The following is a 19,982-nucleotide window of genomic DNA, read 5'->3' as shown; positions in this document are numbered from 1 at the left end:
ACAGTGATATACTGTGGTCTGAGTCCACTTCCATACATTGTATTAAGGCTCTTTTATTCTAAAAATCTGTGTCCTTTAGTTGGGGATTTTTTTTTTTTTAATCTTACTGATAGTTTCTCTTCTATTTTCTTTGTTCTGTCATTCTGCCACATTCTCCATTTCCTATATTGGCTTCCTAGTTTAGTCTTCTAATCATTGTTTTTCCTTTTTTCGTTATCTTTCTTTACTTTCCAGCTCTTTCAATAGATTTGTCACTACTATTTTTTTTTTTTAATTTCCAAGAGCTCGGGATCCCTGGGTGGCGCAGTGGTTTAGCGCCTGCCTTTGGCCCAGGGCACGATCCTGGAGACCCAGGATCGAATCCCACGTTGGGCTCCCGGTGCATGGAGCCTGTTTCTCCCTGTGCCTATGTCTCTGCCTCTCTCTCTCTCTCTGTGTGTGACTATCATAAAAAATAAAAAAATAAAATAAAATTCAGATTATTTAAAAAAATTCAGATTAAAAAAAATTTCCAAGAGCTCTTTTTCCTTACTGAATATTAGTTTTTTAATAGCATCCTCTTCTTACATCATGTTATATCTCTGGAAATACTAATGATCGTGTCCATTTTTGAAGGTCATCTTACACTTAGTCTGTTTCTTCCACTTCCTTTTTTTTAACTATTCAGTTTTTCCCTTTAATACTTGAGACTTTCCCTAAACATCTGGTGGTCTTGTCTGTCTACTCATATTTGAGAGGGGGATAATAAAAAGCTGACAGGAGACTTGTACAGGTAGGTAGAGCTCATTGACTAAACATACTGTTCTGGAATTTTCTGGTTCAGTTTTCCTGTTGAGGAGCCCCTGATGAAATTCTGGAGGCATATTTCTTGGGCTGGTGAAATCTCTAGCTTTTCTGGCCTCCTGTCTATGGGTATAACAGGAAGTGGTTGGGGAAGAAGTTGGGAGCTGGAGGGAGGGGGTGTGGGCTCTCAGTATTTAAGTACTCACTTAAGGCTGCTACTTTTCTAATATGCCAGTGTTCCCCTGTCCAGAGGCCCTTTGTTTCAACTTCCACAGAAACAACGTCAAGGCTAGTGGTGGGGTCAAAGGATATTGCTTGGTTTTTGGATGCATGCTTGAGGTCTAGTTACTTTTTAACAGACTCACAGCCAGTTCTCCATCTTTAGTACCACCCAGCTTCCATTTTTCTTGGTCCTTGTGTTTCTAATTTTTGATCCTTTGGGAGTTCTGAGTAATAAACTTGATTTGCTGTTGGCATTTCTCACATCACCTTAGGATACAGATTTTTTTGGGATCTGCCAAGTATCGTCTTCATTCATCTGTTCTTCAATTTCAAAATTGTGTTGCTCTTACCTTTTGTATTCTTTTTATGCTTATAGATTGATGCCTGTTTTTGATTTGCTTTATGAAATTCCCTTTATTGTTTAGTTTGGATTCAAGTAATTCCTCAATACAGCATCTTTAATCAACTGTCACTGTCTCATCTTTTCTTTTGGGGAGCTCTGATATCAAATTCTGTAGGTACTTTTTTTTTTTTTTCTCTCTCTTCAACTGGTCAGATTAACCAGGAATGGCTCTTCTGGTCTTCTGTCTGGTAGGTATAAGCCTGGCTACCAGCATAATGAAAGATGAATATTGTCTTAGAGATCACTGTTCCCTTAGATTTATTCCAGCTTGGTTTTATTTAAGTCAATGAATACATGGTATATAATTTTTAAGATATGGCTTATTATTAACCCATAGAAGTCACAGGTAGGTGATAGAGTAAGACTGAATTTTCAACATTCAAAAAATGTGAATTTGTAGCTGAGAGCCACTGAATTCTAATTCAGTGTAGATGTCCAGAAGAAAAGCTATAGAACAAAAATGAGCATGAGGTTTAAAAAAAAAAAAAAAAAAAAAAGAGCGTGAGCTCTTTGTTTTAATGACTCTTAACTGTACTAATGCGTGGTTTCATAGCTCGCATTTATGTTTAAGACATCTACTGTTAAAATTACTTTTGTATTATCTACTTTTCTGATTTAAAATAAAAGGAGACTTTAAAAAACTTTATGATGTATTTATTGATACAACTGATGGAAGCTAATTTAAATGATATCTTTGTCTTTCTTTCTTTCTTTCTTTCTTTCTTTCTTTTTTTCTTTCAGCAAATTAGCTGGAACTTTGATAAGTTTTCTTTTGTTTCCTCCCCAATTTCAGCCCCAGGACACTTCATTATTCACAATGCAGACAGACCAGAGCATGATCTGTAACTTGGTAAGCTGGCTTCAGTGTGTGTTTTTGGGAATGTTGTTAGTTACTCTTGAACGTTCTAGGGTTGATCATTCTAGGTTATCTAGAGCTTGAATATCCAGAATGTAGTTTCTGCAGCCCTTTCTTTTTTAGAAAATAGGAAGGAAAGCTGCTGAAAAATCTCACTGTGACTTTGATTTTAGTTGCTTCTATTTATAAAGGCACAGTGATCCCAGCAAAGACAAGACAAAACAAAACAAAAGCCTCCTACTTCCAGGCTTCGGTGGAGCCTTGTAAATCCATCAATGACATGGATGTTTCCACTTGAGTTTAATTTACTCCACAGGTTTAGAAGTAAAACTGCCTCAAGAATTTATGCTTCAGGATAGATCCTTGCTTCTCCTTGAGCCTGAAACTATCTCTTTTCTCATCTCCTCCCTCCCCCGTGTGAGTCTTAGAAAGAAATCTTGCATACCAGAGATGTGATTCCTCTGTTGCTGCCAAAGGACATGAGGGCAAAGCTTGGCTAGGGAGTGAGTAGGAGCAAACAGAATTACTCTAGGTGTTAGAGGAGATTCAGACAAGATTGTTGTTGCAGCTTTCATGGGAAAGCTTTTCCCTAGCACCTTACTAGGGATGTTGAAAGAAGAGGCCTTAAATAATGTCCCTTGTGAGCTTGGTGGCGGTGTGCTATACAGTTTGGGGCATTCACGAGGGTTATTTGTAGCTCACTGGCTTTCCCGTGGGAACAGGATATAATTATCCCAGCTCCTGGCTTTCACATTGGAAGCTAAGAATTGGATTTAAGTAGAATACATGTTTCTATTTAGATGATTTCACTTCTAAGTAAGGAGTTCTGTTCTGGGAAGTTTCTCTTTAAAGGTTACTTTAATATTTCTCAAAGGCTAGCCCATTGGTAATACCTCGTCCACCGATTTTCAGACTTTTGCATTTTGGGTAACCAGATGAGAGGGGGAGTCTGTGTGGCCTGCGAATAAAGATTTAAATATTTAAAATACAAATTATGTTGGTGTTGATAAGGGAGCCAGAGAGACTTATGTGTCATGTTCATTGGTAATTTTCAGACTGGGTGATGGAGTCAGGGTTATGCCAACACTGGAGCATGACATTTTTAATTATCAGTTGTGAATGGGTCAAGAGAAAAATGGAGGAATATTGCTATAAAAGGAAAGGCGGTGGATCATAATTAAACTCAGACCTATTACATGGAGGCAAAGGTCCAGGCATAGAATCCAGTGGTTTTTAAGTTTCTTAAAACATCTTCCTACTGCTCACATCTTGTCGTAGGAGCTTCTGTTGCCTGCTCTTCTCTTCTTTGGGTATGTGTGCTCTGAAGTAGACATTTTACACCTTCTTTCCTTTGAGGAACTTAACCTTGTCATGCCCAGTCTTGCAGATACTGCTAACATTGGCTAAGCCATGTGGGGAACTAGGAAATCATAGTAAATGCACATCTCCCACTGAGTGGTGATTCTGTAGGCTCTTCCCAGGAGCAGGACAGTTTCCCAACGTTTCGTTCATTGACTGGTCTGAGCAAGGTGAAGGTTGAAGTTAGCAGGTCAGCTGTACATCTCTCCAGTCTGCATCTTATGGCCCCATAGCACATCCCTTGTGTACAAGTTTAAACTCTGCAAACCTTACTCAGGTCTCAGTTACCTCTATGGCCCTTTGCAGTTCTCACTAAATCAGCTCTCCCAAGTTTGGAGAAGCAGGACTTGAAGGCAAGTGCTATACTGGAATGTGACCAGACTATTAACCCCACTCCCAACCCATATCCTTTGTATGTAACGACCTGCTTTCCATCTTATGACAGACGATACTGGAAAATGTGCAGGAAGGCTGCACATCTCATTTTGTTCTAAAGGAAGAATTCCATTTCTGTGTATCAGAGTTAAAACCATTGTGATATCCTGCTCCCACCAAAAAATTTAGAATATACTTTTCCTTTGAATGTGTAATGATGACCTCCTGGCCCAAGAAAACAATAAGAAATGATCACCAGCGCTCCTAAATGGGTATGGCATGGTATCAATCCATTTGCAAGGTATGTTACAGGAGGCATCTTGTAGAAAAAAAGTGGTAGAAGTAGGGCATAGTTCTGACAGGACTACTTTAGATTATCCCACAAGATGTGGTTCACGATTTACCTTGGCTTTTCTTCTGTCTTGACAAAAAAGTTACAATTTTACATTATCTTAGAAGGAATAGAAGGGTGACTTCTGTTTTTAAGTTGGAATAGTTGATTTTTATGTATAATCATGCTATCATGTTTCACCCTTACTCATCATTGAGTGAGTTATGCTTGCCTCCCTAGAATTTAAGTTGTTAAATTGCAGAGCTGTATTGTAGTATCTAGTGTGATATTATAAGACAGGGGAAATGTTGTGACTTGTAGGGACATAACCAATCCTATGTTCTCTTCATACTATGCTTCTGTTGTTTTGTCTGATTTTAGCAAGCAAATACAATTCAGCTCATATCCAAAACCACTTACTTATTCTGGTCTTATATAAAACTTCAAAATTTTTTCTGGACTTCCAAGAAGCCCAAGCTCTGACGCAGATTTTTTTTTTCATTTTAAGTTATCTTTGTATTTATTTAATGTACCACGATATATGTATTTGACTCCTATGTTGAAACTTCTCTTGGCTCCTTATCTGGCTTCATGCTTTCTTCTTATACACTCAGCTCACAGGGGGACAGCTCTCTGCATATGGATTTCTTGGTGCTTTGTCAAATTACCCTTGCTTTCCTTGTTGTGTCGGTCATTTGAAACCATCCTCTCATAGCAAATCACCTTGATTTCCAAATTGTTAAGGTTATATCCTGAGCGCTTACACGGTATCTCTTCGCTGCTCTGAAACCGTGTTCTGTTGCAAAGATAATTCTTTTTGAACAATAAAAGTGAAATCTTTTCCCATAAAAAACTCCTGAAAGTATATTAGAGCGAATTTTATCTCATCCTTTCTTAAAAATTGTGTCAGATCACCCCATAAAGGTTATAAAAGCCCATAAAAATATCAAATCTCTGCACACTTATCTACCAGCGTGTCCTTTCTTTTTTATTATGCCCTTTAAAGGGAAGGGCGGTGTGTGATCAAGGCAGGAGTCACAATGGACGGTTTGATGGGGGGCACAAGAGAATAATTTTGTGTGTTTATCCAACACTAAGCCATTCGTTACTCATTTCCTATAATCTCAGCAAAGCGTTCCCATCCCTTCTATATGGAACTTGTCATGTGCACCCACCTCTGTGGGCAGATGTGTGTGAGAGAGCTAGGGGAGATTTTTCACTGCTTCTGGTGAAAGTCTGACAAAAGTTAACCAATTTCTCCAATCACAGGATCTATTGGAGACTTCTTATACTCCAGGAAAGTACTTTTCAGCTTTCTTACAGTTTCAGTGTCCTGATGAAAAAGAACCTTAATGTGCCTTCTAACGGCCACCCATCTAGTGAAGTGATACTGCTAAATACATATGCTTACATTAGTCCAAATTGAAAAAGAGGGAACATTTTCAGTAGCTGTGGTGACAGGCAGTGGCTGTGGTATTTTTGATGGCCTGTGGCCTGTTGTTGCTTAATATTGATCATTTTAAAACTAACAAAGTCTGGAGCTAAGAGTCCAGAGGCTCAATTCAGCATATAATTGGAGGATGTCTATGAGTAAAGGTCACAGTGGGATGCAAAGACCCGACTCTTGTCCACACAATTAGAATAGTCTAATTGGTACCAGAGAATACCACCCTGTGGTTCTTTACAGAACTAGCTTATTATATGAAAGGAAATTGATTGCTAAGGATCTGTTGGGGCTGGGGGGAGAAGCGGAACAAGAAACTATATGAAGCAGGAAAGTATCTGTGATTGGGGTGGCTACTGGCCAGGTAGCTGGGCCTGCTCCTCCCAGCCAGGGCAGTGGCACAATGACTTCATAAGGACCTATCCATGCAGACTGATGCATTTTGATATGAATATTGGGGTGGCCTCTGCATTTTGGGTACAGTGTATGTAAGCAGAACTGGGAGGTCCCAGAACCATGCACCTCTGAGCTCTTCCTCCCTCCATTCAACCAGCAAAGGTGGGGCGCTCCTAGGATTTCCTCTCTCTCTCTCTCTGTTAAATAGTAGAGGGTACCATTAGAGGATCTCTTACAGATGTCATAAAGTTACAAGTAAGTACAACAAGTAGTCAAAATGGTAAGTCTTTGTCTAACTTCAGGGAAAATTATGATGCTCAGTGGTGCTAAAGACCAGTTTAACAAGAGTTCATTCCTAGACTTTTCAGTTTAAGGGCTTCTGAGGCCAAATGTGGGGCTTTCTTCCTACACAGATTTAATGAAGTTAGTTGCCTATTGGATGACGAAGAAAGTCTTAATTGTCCGGTATTCTGTGATGTTATCCATTCACATGTTGAATCTTTTTCCTCTAACGCTCAAAACAAACAATCAAAGGCTGAATCTGAGCAGGCTCCGCCCACAGAGCCGAAAGCAGAGGAGCCCCCTGTCGCTGCTGCACCTGCTGTTGGGCTGGACTCTGGACTGGACACCCAGGCTGAGGAGCCAGTGGAGGGGGCAGTGGTGAGCACCGCCCCCCCTCCCACCCTCCGCCTGCCTCCCCTGCCACAGTCCTGCTCATCTCGTGATCTCATTTCTCCCTTCCCATCCATGCTTCACTTGGGCCAAATCACCTCCTCATCTGCCATGACTCCCCAGGTTCAAATAGCCTATGTGTCTTTGACAGTGAAACTTCATTGTCTTTCATGGTTTTGAAAGGAAGTGATCTAGAGGCCCGATCTTATGAACTAGAGAGAAATGTCATGTAGCCACAGGCTTGGTTCTCAAATAAGGATGCCCTCATTCTTTTCTGAGACTCTCCCATTCATGGTAGTTAAGATTGCAGACCTCACAAATAACCAGCCTTGTTAATGCTATGCTCCACCTGGGATGGCTAGAGATGGGCCTTCTGGGGAAAGTAAGGGACAAATCTACAGGGGATAAACAGAGGATAATAACTTTGTTGGTTGTGTCTACATATTGATTTCTTATAATGCTAGCTTTGTAGGTTGGTTAAGTCCTGATGAAGGATTGAAATCCTATATTAAAAATCCTTGAATCTATAAAGATTCCTGTGTGTACAACCGTTTCCTCAAGGTCATGTCTGGTGTTGGCTCTTTTAATAAGAGGAACCTTGAGGATATATTTTATGCAAGGGTGAAGGCCCTTTGTCTGCTTAGAAACCTGCTCTTACCCCTGCTCCATGCACCCATATACCACACCACATCACAAACTGGCATGAACTCTGTGTGTGCCATGTTGAATTGGGTAGTTTAACCTTCCTGGAAGTGTAGGATAATACTAAGGAAACTTTAATCCAAATACTCATGGAGAGGGGCACTGGGGTTGCTCAGTGGTTTGGGCGTCTGATCTCAGCACAAGTCTTGATCTCAGGGTCATGAGTTCAAGCCCCACTTTGGGCTTCATGCTGGGTGTGGGGCCTACTTAAAAAAAAATACTCATGGAGAATGGAATTCAGTTTGTTTATGAAATACAGTTAAAATGTCTCCGAAGACTCTCAGTCTGGTTACCATTTCCTACAGTCTTTATGGAATCTGTACAAAGATGACAACCAGTCTCCCTTGCCCCCAAAATAACATTGACTAGATTAGGTAACTAGAGAAATTAAAGTTACATTTCTTGCTATTATTTGTTGTGTTATTTTATCAGGAAGGGGGTAGGTCATCTGTCAAATCTATAGTTTATTAATAGAGTAGAAAAATAAATAATAGGGCAAGATAGTGATGGGAAATATAGATTAAGAATGACTCAAGCAAAAATGCTCATGCTTTCCATTTAAAGATACAGAGTTGGACCAAGTCCTATAGGGAAAACAAGAAATGTGTTCTGCTAGGTTGAGTCCCTCTTGGAAGGCTGCTTGCTTGGACTCTTGATTGGAGAGTGCTGAGGCTTCAGGCTCCAGTGTTCACCTTTTCTCCCAGATACCCTGGTGATCTCCTTAACTCAGTCCAGAAGGGGACTTTTCATTTGGTGTCAGACTGCGATCTGCCCTCCCAACTTAGCTTTAAGATTATGTAAATACCAAAGGAAGGGAATCTACAGTTGATTTTGTTTTAAAACTCTTATAATTAAGAAAGAGATTCGATTTTGGAAAGAATATGGATGATACCAAGGAATTAGAAAGATATTGATGAGGTTCAGATGTTGGTTTAGAAATTGCTTTGGTTCCAAAAAGTTCTTATCGAATTTCTATTTTGAGTAGCAGCACAGACTTCACCCTCAACAGTGCTTTTAAACTACATTGATTCCGTGGCCCAGACTACTCATTGTAAGGCTTAATGCCAAAATATCCAGGGTTTTGAGCAAAGCTGTTTGATGTACAGTAGACAGGGGGTGTGAAATAGATGAGCTCATGTGTTAAAAGTGTGCTGGAATGGTGATTGTCCATGATCACCTCCCTGAGGGCCCTGCCTGTGTACCTTGCACTCCTATCCTTATTTTACCAGACATATAGCAATAGGTTTTTGTTTTCTTCAGAATCCAAATTCATTGGTTTTCCAGTAAACAATATTAATAGCCACTCATCATTAAGTAGCTACTGTATCATACCTACTATAAAGATTTATAATCTTTTTAACCAAGGGTGATTTTAAGAATTTAAGAGATATTTAGCAAACTGTATGGATCAACCGTCACTAAAGCCAGCTTCCCTGATTGTGGGTGAGGAGATATTTGGCAGCATTCTTCATTCTGGAAATACTTGTCTCCTAAAGCTTCTAAGTGAACTTTAGAGAATAAAACAGTTGGATTCCTTGTGAAATATAAGGCAATTTGGGGAGTCTTATGAAGGATTCAGGCACCTTCTAAGATCCAGAGGTTTATGTAAGAACAGCAGGTACATACAGCCCACCTGTGAGCCACTCTCTCTGAGGAGAAAAAACTTGAGTAGTTCACGTCTCCATTCTCATACAGTCTAAACAAAAATAGTACAAGAAGGCAGCTTACCTCTGCTTGCCTAACACTCCTCAAAGGTGGCTACCATACACTTAAGAGACTACCATTACACAGAATATATTCTTGTTCTCTAATGTAGATTTAAAGCTTCTTTCTTTCTGGTCATAATAATCTAAGATAATGTTAGGGTTATTCTTTTTTTTAAAGAAAGGTCTCCTCCTTTGCTAGATGTGTGATATTTAGTGTGAAGACATTAAAAAAAAATCCACATTGTGTCCTGGGCATTAATTAATGAGTTGGCTATGGCTGTCATAAGTCAGGATTGGGTTGCCATGACCTTCTAAGGTCATCCTTTTTGCTGCCAAACTGTCACCACACAGTTCTTATTTCCAGTCTTGACAGTGCATTTTGTCTGAGGTGAAGTTTGTGGTGGTTTTGTTTAAAAAAAAAAAAAAGCAAATGTAACTTCAAAATTAGGAAATTTTAACAAAGAAACCTGGGGCTTTCAAGAAAAGTAACTATTACGTTTTTGTTTGTCATTTGATTCCGCTCATATCTAATGTCTTTAGTTTTTCCCTGCAATACTAAATTGCATCTGTGTTTCTATAGGATGTGTTTTAAAAGCCAGCACTTGTTTCTTGTCCAAATGTTTCCATGTTATATAAGCAATGAAAATCATCTTAGGAAAATAAATGATTAATATTTGTCTCAGATATATACCAGAGGGCAGCCTGGGTGGCTCAGCGATTTAGCGCTGCCTTTGGCCTAGGGTGTGATCCTGGAGACCCGGGATCGAGTCCCGCATCGGGCTCCCTGCATGGAGTCTGCTTCTCCCTCTGCCTGTGTCTCTGCCTCTCTCTCTCTCTCTCTCTGTGTCTCTCATGACTAAATGAATAAAATCTTAAAAAATATATATATACCAGATAATTAGGTTAAGAGTCAGATAATGATTTTTACCCACAGTTATTCCATTTTGTTGTAGAGAATCACGGTGTAATTTTTTCTAAATTTCTGGAAGCTCCTGTATTTTGCTCTGTGTGAGCTGGACCAATACCTTCCCCCCCCCCCTCCATTATTTCTAAAGAAATACACTGCAATTAAATTTAGGGTTAGCATCATTTCTAAACCATAAGTGGGGAAAAGATCAAGGTAAAGATGTTTTTAGGATTGGTGGAGAGTCCTGGAAGATGAAACACTGACCTATTATTTTGGGGACTACTTTTGGTTTTGCTGTGTTTTGTTTTTTTGAAAAGTCACCAGACTGAAGTTGACTTGTCAAGACCAATTTAAACCACCAAATATATATCTATGTGTCAGACACAGTCTATGAATTCATCTTGCTAGGATTTCTGTAGGCTTGAATAGAAGGCATGTGCTAGTTTCTTCCTTCATTTAGTTGACAAATATAATTTGAGTCCTCTCTAGATGTCACGCTTTGTTCTGGATCTAGGGGAGACAGTGATGCAGGCAGTAGACAAGGCTCCTGCAAACATAGACTGGTGGTGGAGGAGGCCAAGACTACACAGTAGTCGGGATTTCCTCTCTGATGGTCACCATTATGGGAGAAAGCAATTGAGTTTTCTCCTTGTGTGGAAAACATGAGAGCTGGGGCTCCCACTACGCCTCCAGGTATGAACTCCCAATAGGTCAGAGGAAGACATAGAAGATCACAGGAAACCAGAGGAGCTTGATTGCTTGTCTGCCCTTCATGATTATAGAATTATGTCCAAACTCAAAGTGTTCACTCAGAACCACATAGGAAATCTTGTGGTTTGGCTTGACAAAAAACCATTTTTTACTTTTTGGCTTGACATTTTTATTTACATTTTTAAAATTTATATTCAATTTACCAACATATTTTTAACAGGGCTTTGGTTGTAATTAACCGAGATAAAGAACCAAAAACCAAAAAAAAAAAAAAAAAAAAATCCACCCCCAAACCCCTCCCCTAGTCTCTCTTCTTAGTGTACGTTGGCTGAATTCATAAGCCCACACAGAAACCATTCCTGGCCAGCCTGTGTAAGACCAGACCCATTCATGGGGCACCTGGGTCCTCTGTGGTTGAGCGGCTGCTTTCAGCTCAGGTCCTGATCCCGGGATCCTGGGATCAAGTCCCCCATGGGGCTCCCCACAGGGAGCCTGCTTCTCCCTCTATCTGTGTCTTTGCTTCTCTCTGTGTCTCTCATGAATAAATAAATAAAATCTTAAAAACAGAAGATCAGACCCATTCAGATGTTCAAAAGACAGCTCTACTTAGATAGCAATGCCTACCTCACACCCTCTCCTGTAAGCATCGATCGCAGTCGCTGCCCCTATATCAGAGTTAGAGATGGAAGAGCCTTAGAGACGTCTTTAACTGGCTCATCCCTCTCACTCCGTGGATGACAATGCTGAGATTTATGTAGACCGAGGATAATGTGGAGGTGAGGACCCAGACCAGTGAGTGTTACCATCCTGACTCCGCTTCTTGCTCTTTCTTGTTCATTCTATCCTCTCAGCTCCTCCACGGCAGAAGGGCCCTTACACTGGACCACTCCTGGTGAGTGGACACCATCTGGAACCCTATCCTATGTATGATCAGGGGAAACAAAACCCTGCTCATTCTGATCCAAGAAATTTTCTCTGACAAATTGCCTTCCTTTCCCACAAGTCTCAGTCGGCTCAGATGCTTTCTTTGAGACTCACTTCGTGTGGCCTGAAGTGGAAGGCAGTGTGGCTAGAACAACCATGAGGGAATAAGGCTAAAGGAGACAGGGACCATATTGTAATAGTGGACAGCACTGAGCGCTAGTGGTTGACGTGCATTTTTTTCACAGCAGCCCCAGGAAATAGGCTTTATTTCTGTATTGTTGCCCCATTTTACAGGTCAAGGAAACCGAGACACAGTTTTGGTGGTTTAACAGAGATCACACACCCAGAAAATGGTAACATGAAATTAAATCCTGGCACTTCAATCCATAGAGAGCCAGCCCCTGACTGCACCAGATGGCTATGTTTCCAAAAAGAGCAGGATTTATGAAAGTCCATTTGTAGACCAGTTTCACATAACATCTAACTAAAGCCATTGAGGTCACAGCTAGGCTGAAATCTGTCCACACTGACACCGACACATCCTACAACTCGGTGGCCATTCCTGTTTTGTTGCTGAAGGGTCAGAGTGGAAGCAGAAATGCTTGTGCAGCCTCAGCCGTGAGCTCCTCAGGAGGAAAGTGTGTCCTAATCCCCCACTTTCGATGTAAAGCAAGTATTTATGAGGATGTAATAGGAAGACTCCTGAATGGAGAGTCTGGAGAACTCATTCCATGGCTAACCAGCAGGGTGGCCTTGGGAAAATCATTTTCCCCTTCTCTGCCACTTTTCTCTCTTCTAAGAATGCTGTACCTGTTAAACTGGATGTTCTCTTCCCATGTTCAAAAATCTACAACTTATCACATTAAAAAATTAAGGATTTCCAAATCCCTTGTGATACTTGCTAGGCAATAGCTGACAGATCACCCCGGAGCAGGTTTTGCTTACTGATGCCATGAGCTGTTCAAAGGCTACAAAAACAGAGGGTCAGTAGTCAGGGTCTTTCAAATGCCACTGTCGGCTGCCTACCAGTCCTCAGGAGTCAGGCCATTTCATCATCTGGGCGCATTCCAGGCTGCCCAGAAAGGTGCATGTGGTTTTTGGCAGGGTCAGGGTTGGGAGTTTTGCCAGCAGACCATGATGACATTTAGGTGATTTGCAGATCACCATTTTTGATCTGGTCTCTGGCCATATCTGGCAGCCCAGCCTCCTTCTGCCAACCCAAGCCTGAGCCACTCACAAGAAAGCAATCCGAGCAGTGGCAACAAATGCTTTTTCGTATTATCCAAAGATAACGTGGCCAGGCAAGGTGATTGGTTCCTTGCACCGGAAAGGCATTTCCCTTAAACAGCCTTTTAAGCTGAGGCTGTCCCTTGTGGCTTGGCTACTTTGGAAACTAGTACTTGCTCATGTCCCCAGCTCTGAGAGTGTGCAACACACCATATTCACCTTCACTTTGAAAGAGAAACCCACCTTTCCAATCCACTTCTCTCATAGACTTTGCAAATAAATATCTAATTAAAACTTCAGTGTCCTAATGTGTATCACTGTTGGATAGTCTGCCATGACCTGGAAGGCCCGATGAGCCAGAAATTCATTAACTTTGGCATTTCTGCAGAAATTCTGCAGAATTTTCAAAGGAAGATATGGAGCCAATGCTGACAGGTGTTGCCGTGGCAACCGTGCTGCCAGCCACCTAGCCAAGCCGCGGTGGGACCCGGCTGCTGCAGGTTCATGATGGCAGTTAAGGCAATACTCAGGGAGTAGATTGGAAAAAAAGATAATTGAGATGAAGGTCAAGGGGAAGAAAACCACTAACCTCCTTTATGAGAAGGGGACACCCATAGATATATCAAATGAATTTTGTAATACCAGGTGCCACCTTGCAAAGGAGCACCATTGGAGGCTCGGTGCTCCGTGGGAGGGCCCAGCTCTGCAGTCCTGCTGGAGGAAAATGAGGACCTGAGCTGTTTAAGTAGAGTTTGTGTACTGGCCACCAGCCTGTGTCTTTGGGGCTGTGATGATGCTAGCTGCCTCTTAGGCTTTTCTTAAAAATGCATCTGACAGAAAATCCTCTATTTCCATAGAAATGCATGGATCTTCAGGCAAGTCGAGGGCTCAGGTTAGATCCAGATTAAGGGATGGGCAGGAAAAGCCAAGGGTGGCCTGTGATCAGGATTGCCCTGGGATATTTATCTCCCTTTGTTCCTTCCCAAAGGGACTGAGAGGTCACTCCCGCTCCCATTCTGATGAGTGCAAGAGTCAGAACTAACAGTCAGATCCCCAGTTCTCTCGGATTCCGTGGTAGTCTCTTCTGTCCTGTTCCCTTACCGGGAAAATGGCGGCATTGGGTCAGATGAGCTCTGTGGTCCTTCCAGCTTTGGGATCATTTTCATCTGTCACCTGTGAACCCAGGTACCAATTTCTAAGTCTGCAGTGCAGTGGATAAAGCCAGGAGATGGTTGGTCTTCTGACTTCCCATTCCGTACAGACCTTTCTAAACAATGAATCTGTGGGGAAATGGGCAAAACACTGTCCTACCAACCACTTCTCATTATCTTTCTATCATGTAATTAGCTCTTAATTGAGAGGGATTTTATGACATGGTTGCTTAGGTACCCAATCATGCATGTAAATGAGTATTTTAATTGTAATCTACGAATCTCATTTTAAAGAGTAGCATTCAAAGACTGTAAGTGGATGCAGTATAGTTTATGAAATTCCACTCGCTCACGTTCTTTATCAAGAGTCCGTGCTTGGGGTTGACAGTAGGAAGCAGTGGGTCCATGACTCAGTTTGCCAAGAAGGGACCCTTAAGACAGGAATAGTCACCGCACTGGCCAGCCCAACAGAAGAAACCAGGCTTGAGTTGAAGTTGTCCCCATTTTTCTAGTTGAAGGAATTCCTGCGTGCGGATCATAAGAAATCACCAACAAAAGGCAGAATTAATGAGGGACTAACATCTGAATATATTCTTTTAAAATTTTAAATTCACGGGCACCTGAGCAGCTCAGTTGGTTAAGGGTCTGCCTTCGGCTCAGGTCGTGATCCCAGGGTCCTGGGACCTAGCGACCTGTCGGGCTCCCTGACTAGCTGAGAGTCTGCTTCTCCCCCAGACCCTCCCCCTTCTGGTTCTCTTTCTTTCTCCCTCAAATAAATAAATAAACAAAATGTTTTTAAAAAATTAAAATAAAGATTTAAATTCAGAATTTATAAGAAAGTCCTAGGAGCATTTCAATTGAGGGAAAGAATATGTTACCAAAGAGCAATCAGGCGGACCTCAGACTTGCCCTCCCGAGTGCTAAAGCTCAGGAGCTGTTGGAAAGCCTCCCAGACCTTGAACACATACAGAAAATCACGTTGTGGCAGTTTTACCCCAAGCGAGTGTAGTTGGTCACATGTGAGAGCAACAGAGAGATACTATCAAATATAGAATCACCATAGAATTTCTCAAAAACATTTTATGAAGATATTTTGTGATAGATTGAAAGATGACTCAAAGTCAACATGGAGAGACAGAGTAAAGCAAATGTAATGTGTAAATTGGAGATCCCAGGTAGTATGTTCTTGGATGTTCACTGTAGGATTTTTTTAATTTTCTTTATATTGACTGTTAACATAATAACGTGATGGGCAAAAATTCAAAAACAGTCCTCAGTAGAGACATTATAAATGAATAAAGGGATTAGTGTTTAGTATTTAAATTATTTAAATGTATAGTCTAAGCAATTGCTATGAATATGGTTATAAACCAAGATCTTCCTTCGGAAGGAACATTTTATAACATTTAAAAACTAGAAACCAAGTAGTGTTCAGTGACATAAATGTTAGATAAGTTGTCAAATAGAAAAAACAATAAGGTTCAGACTACATAGGCTATTGATATAATTTTTCTAAGAAACATGATCCCTGTGTTATAAAATAGACAATAAAGTCCCACTAGGCACAGAAAATGAAGGAAAATAAATATGTGAAAATGTTATTTCTTTTGTTATCTTTAAACCCACAGTATCCATTATTTTTTAATCAGAGAAATACCTGTTTTCAGTTCAAACTACCTGATAGATATTTATGAAATTTATACTCGGGTTAGCCTCACCCAGACCAGTGCTTCTCAGGCATTGTTCAGAGCTCACATTGCCAAGAAAACAATGAGTAACTAAAATTAGTCACTAAATTACACAAAGCCCAAAGATTACAAATTCTCCTGCAGCCAATCACTACTCTTTTTTTTTTTTTAAAGATTTTATTTATTCATGAGAGACACGGAGAGAGAGTCAGAGACACAGGTGAAGGGAGAAGCAGACTCCCTGTGGGGAGCCCAATGCAGGACTCCATCCCAGCACCCCAGGATCACGACCTGAGCCAAAAGCAGATGGTCAACCACCGAGCCACCCAGGTGCTCCCCAGTAACTATTCTTACTTGTCCAGAGCCTGGGTCCCTGTTGACTTGCTCTCACGGCACCATCTCCTGGAGGGCTTGGCCCTTTTGTGTCATCGTGTTGTGTCTCCCTATTTTGCAGGATACACAGGCCATTCTTAGTTTGCCTTCATTTCATCCCACCTTCAGAAATTTTGCTAACAGGTGTTTGGAAGGACTGTGACATGAATGCCATGACCACATCGCTTTCCATCAAGGAGATTGTTGGGGCAAAAGTTGAAGAAAGCAGTAGGATCTGTGTGGTGTGATAAAGTGAGAGCCATTCACCTTCCCAAAGATGTCCCATACTGATCCTGTGGTTTGTGTGATGTGTGTGCAAATTGCCGATAGTCTGTGCCCCACGGGTCTTGTGAATACGGTAAACATGTGTCTGAGGGCAGGGAGAACTTTTTTTATGTCTCTTTGCATTAAATGTTTCCCACCATAAATACATTTGGGCAACAAACAGTACCGTTTTGGCAGAAGGTAATGGTGTTTCCCTTAACATTTGGAAGGACGAGAAAAAATGAACCACCTTGAATGTCAAAGGCTTGAAATACTTTCAGTGGTTTTGGTCCTCTGGTCTCCCCGATGACACTTAAAAAAAAAAAAAAACTCTGCAAATAGTCGTGAATCATTGTGGTTTTTCGTAGCAGGTGTAACATTTCCGGTAGCAAGCAGAGTCCAGAAAATGTTTTCCGTTTCTCAGTCTACAAATAGCTAACAAGTTGGAATCCATAAAAATAATAAGAAAAAGAGGGATAATTGTCAACTGAAAATTTCGGTCTGTCTCTGATTTGATCTGCAGCTAACACCTAATCTGAGCAAGTGGGAGTCCTGTTTCCTGTTGTGTTTTTATGTTGTTCTGTTACTACAGTTAGTAGACATGCGTTGGAAATATTTTGGCAAGAGCAGAACATGTGCTACAGGTTCTAGACATTAAGGGAAGATTGGGGGATGCCTGGGTGGCTTAGAGGTTGAGCGTCTGCCTTCGGTCCAGGGTATGATCCTGGGGTCCCGGGATCGAGTCCCATATCAGGCTCCCTGTATGGAGCCTGCTTCTCCCTCTGCCTGTGTCTCTCATGAATTAAATAAATAAAATCTTTAAGAAAATAAAGGGAAGGTTGGGGACCCCTGATTTTCAGAGCAGTTCGTTCTGGAGGCAGAAAGATAGGGAATACAGGTAGCAGACAGTCCTTCTCTGTTTCTGTAATATTCTTAAGGCCTGTAAAATCAAAATGTTGTATTTGGCTAGAGAAACAGGAATTCATTGCTAGTGAACCCTAAGAAGGGAGGGATGTTTATTTCTTCCCTTTTCCAAGTAGGCCATTCGAAGCGCTGGCCTTTCCTCTCTGTAGTCAAAGTGCCAGTTCCCTTAGCCCCCCGCCTTTACTCGCATTGCTAATTTCAGTCCTTTGGTGATTTTTATTGGCCATCATCCCTCCATCCCTTTTTGTGTATGTGACAGAGATCAGGTAAGTTGCTGACAGAAGGAAGCTGAGGTATTTGCTTTTTGAGTTCAGCAAACGTCAGAGTTGGTGGACAGAGCGCTTGGCCTCCACCTGCTGGTCGCTGGCATCACCGCAGGCCACACTCAGGTCTAAGTCACACCCAGCCAGGGTCGCCTGGTTAAATCATTTAGCAAAAGTGAGGTTGATGACCTCTTTCAAGGTATATCTTGCAGAAGTAAAATCTGGTGCAATCAAATTGATAGCTATTTAGAGCGCTGGAGGTGAGTCAGGGACTCGTCAACATTTGTATGGAGAGAGTTAAATTATTTTTGGCAACACCATTAATACTTCACAGAAATACATTCCCTTCTGGACATATATCAATTCAGTTGAGTGTAAAATCCAGTCATTAATAGTGTGTGCTTGGCACATATAGGTATGGAAGGATTTACGCATAATCACTTGAGGGAGTAGCCTATTAAACAACATAGTTGTCGCTTTCCGATCTATCATGATGTGTATGTGTGTTATGTGTGTGTGGGGTGGTGTCTACTGCTCTGTTTGCCCATACCATCTGCATGATATATGGTCCATCTGGTCTGAAACCAGGGATTCACACTTTAGGTGTTATTTTCCAAGCAGATGGAAAGCATAAATAACTTGGAATTATGATAACACAACTTGCTTTCTACATTTGAGCCTGAAAGTCCATTGTAGGCACGTTGTCTTTAGGTATATAGTTTCTGCTATGGAAGAACTTGGCCAGGTAGGCCTTCGATGCTGGAAAGAGCCTGTTCATTTCTTCAACAATGAAGCTATGAGCAATTGTTCTCTGTCCTTCCTGGGATGAAGATGCCTTGCTAGTTTACATTCCGATTCTTACTCTCTTGATAACATCAACAATACATCCTTACAAAGACCAGTGTTTATATAAAACAAGAGATGAAAGTCTCTTAAGTCTTTAAACACACTTTCTATTAGGGGGATTGGCATTCACCAAAATCTGAATTCCCACTTCAGTAATTGTTAGCGTTTAAATTCGCTTTAAATGAATATATTATGATTCATATAAAGGATTACTTTTCTGAACCCAGTACCTTAAAGACAAGATGGGGAAATTAAAAAAGAAAGAAATGGTACATCGTGGCTCGTGACCACATTTTCAATCATTGCACACTTTGCATGGAGAGCCAAATTTCTATAAGAGAGGCAGGTAAATTTCCGAAATATAAGTAATCCTTGGCCATATGACAAATAGCGTAGCTGTTAGCACTATATTTCACCCCGAAAGTAAAATGTTATGTTGTAGAACAATGGATTCCGTGGCAGGTTATTTTTCTTGAATGTGTCACCTGTGAATGTGAGTCAGAAGAAAGGTTTTTAAAAATGTTTTGCTCTCACCTTCTGCATCTTCCACTTCTGATGCCCAATCTCATAGGCATTGTCCATTCTCTGGTCTGGGTCTGAGAGTCAGTATCAGCAACACTGGAGCTTTCTTAACCCAGCAGAACAAAATGGGTAGAATTTATTCAATAAGGAAGAGGAATGGCTAAGCTAATCACATCAGATAGCAAGATCAATTTTTGAAATACGTGTCCTGGGTATATTATAGACCAATCGAATAGTCTTCCTCTGTCTTTTCTGATTTGAGCTTCTCGAATCAGGTCTGCCAAACTGATGTTAGAGTCTTAGATGTGTGCTCTATAACCAGTCTGCTCAAAGCTAAAACTTTTTATTGTACTTTCTTTATTTACCTATTGCACGTTTTAAATACTTCTTTTGACTATATGCAACCTTAGAAAATTCTCATTTTTTTCCTATTTCACTTCTCCTATTAAAAAGACCTAAGATTTGATGGAATTTTTTATAATGCATATTTCAGAACAAATATTATTTGCCCTTCATTCTCAAGAAGTCTCATTGAGAAAACACCCCAGTACATATTTTTTTTGTGGATGCGATTTAGCTTCTGGGACCTTCCCCATGAGGACTTTAGAGTTTATATTGAAATGTGGTTTTTCTAAATTCTGACTTTGCATGATTGGCTGCCTTTCTTAGGTAGCTTTCTTCCATGGGTCAGGTTTCGGGGTGAGACCCTTTCCATTCTGTGACTTCAGTGTCTTGTAGGGTTTTGTGACCACCTGCTTTCAGGCAACAAAAGTAGAAACAGCTTGTGAAGGGAACCACCTAACCCTTAAAAGCCATGTGTCTCAAATGACATACGTCACTTCCACTCAAATTCCATTCTCTGAACCTAACTGCAAGGAAAGCTGAGGAATGTAGTAGCATCACTGTGGGCCCAGAAAGAAGGGTAGTCATTTTT

General features: G+C 41.0%; 1 protein-coding gene across 4 annotated transcripts in view; it reads left to right on the top strand.

The window, feature by feature from the left end:
• Positions 1 to 19,982, top strand: part of AMPH (amphiphysin) — a 220,300-nt gene that overhangs the window by 188,638 nt on the left and 11,680 nt on the right. Inside the window, exons 16-17 of one of the 4 annotated variants that reach the window (XM_072760037.1) lie at positions 2,202 to 2,258; positions 6,704 to 6,829. The exons of 1 other annotated variant lie outside the window; for it this stretch is intronic. In XM_072760037.1, the coding sequence (XP_072616138.1) occupies positions 2,202 to 2,258; positions 6,704 to 6,829 (183 nt within the window). The remainder of the gene's footprint in view (positions 1 to 2,201; positions 2,259 to 6,703; positions 6,830 to 19,982) is intronic. 2 more of the 4 variants (XM_072760034.1, XM_072760035.1) reach the window with 2 other exon arrangements.

The sequence above is a fragment of the Vulpes vulpes genome, chromosome 5 (genome assembly GCF_048418805.1).
Source record: "Vulpes vulpes isolate BD-2025 chromosome 5, VulVul3, whole genome shotgun sequence".
In the NCBI taxonomy this organism is placed as follows: domain Eukaryota; kingdom Metazoa; phylum Chordata; class Mammalia; order Carnivora; family Canidae; genus Vulpes; species Vulpes vulpes.
The sequence above is the reverse complement of the archived record's forward strand: the minus strand, read 5'-3'. Positions and strand labels throughout refer to the sequence as shown.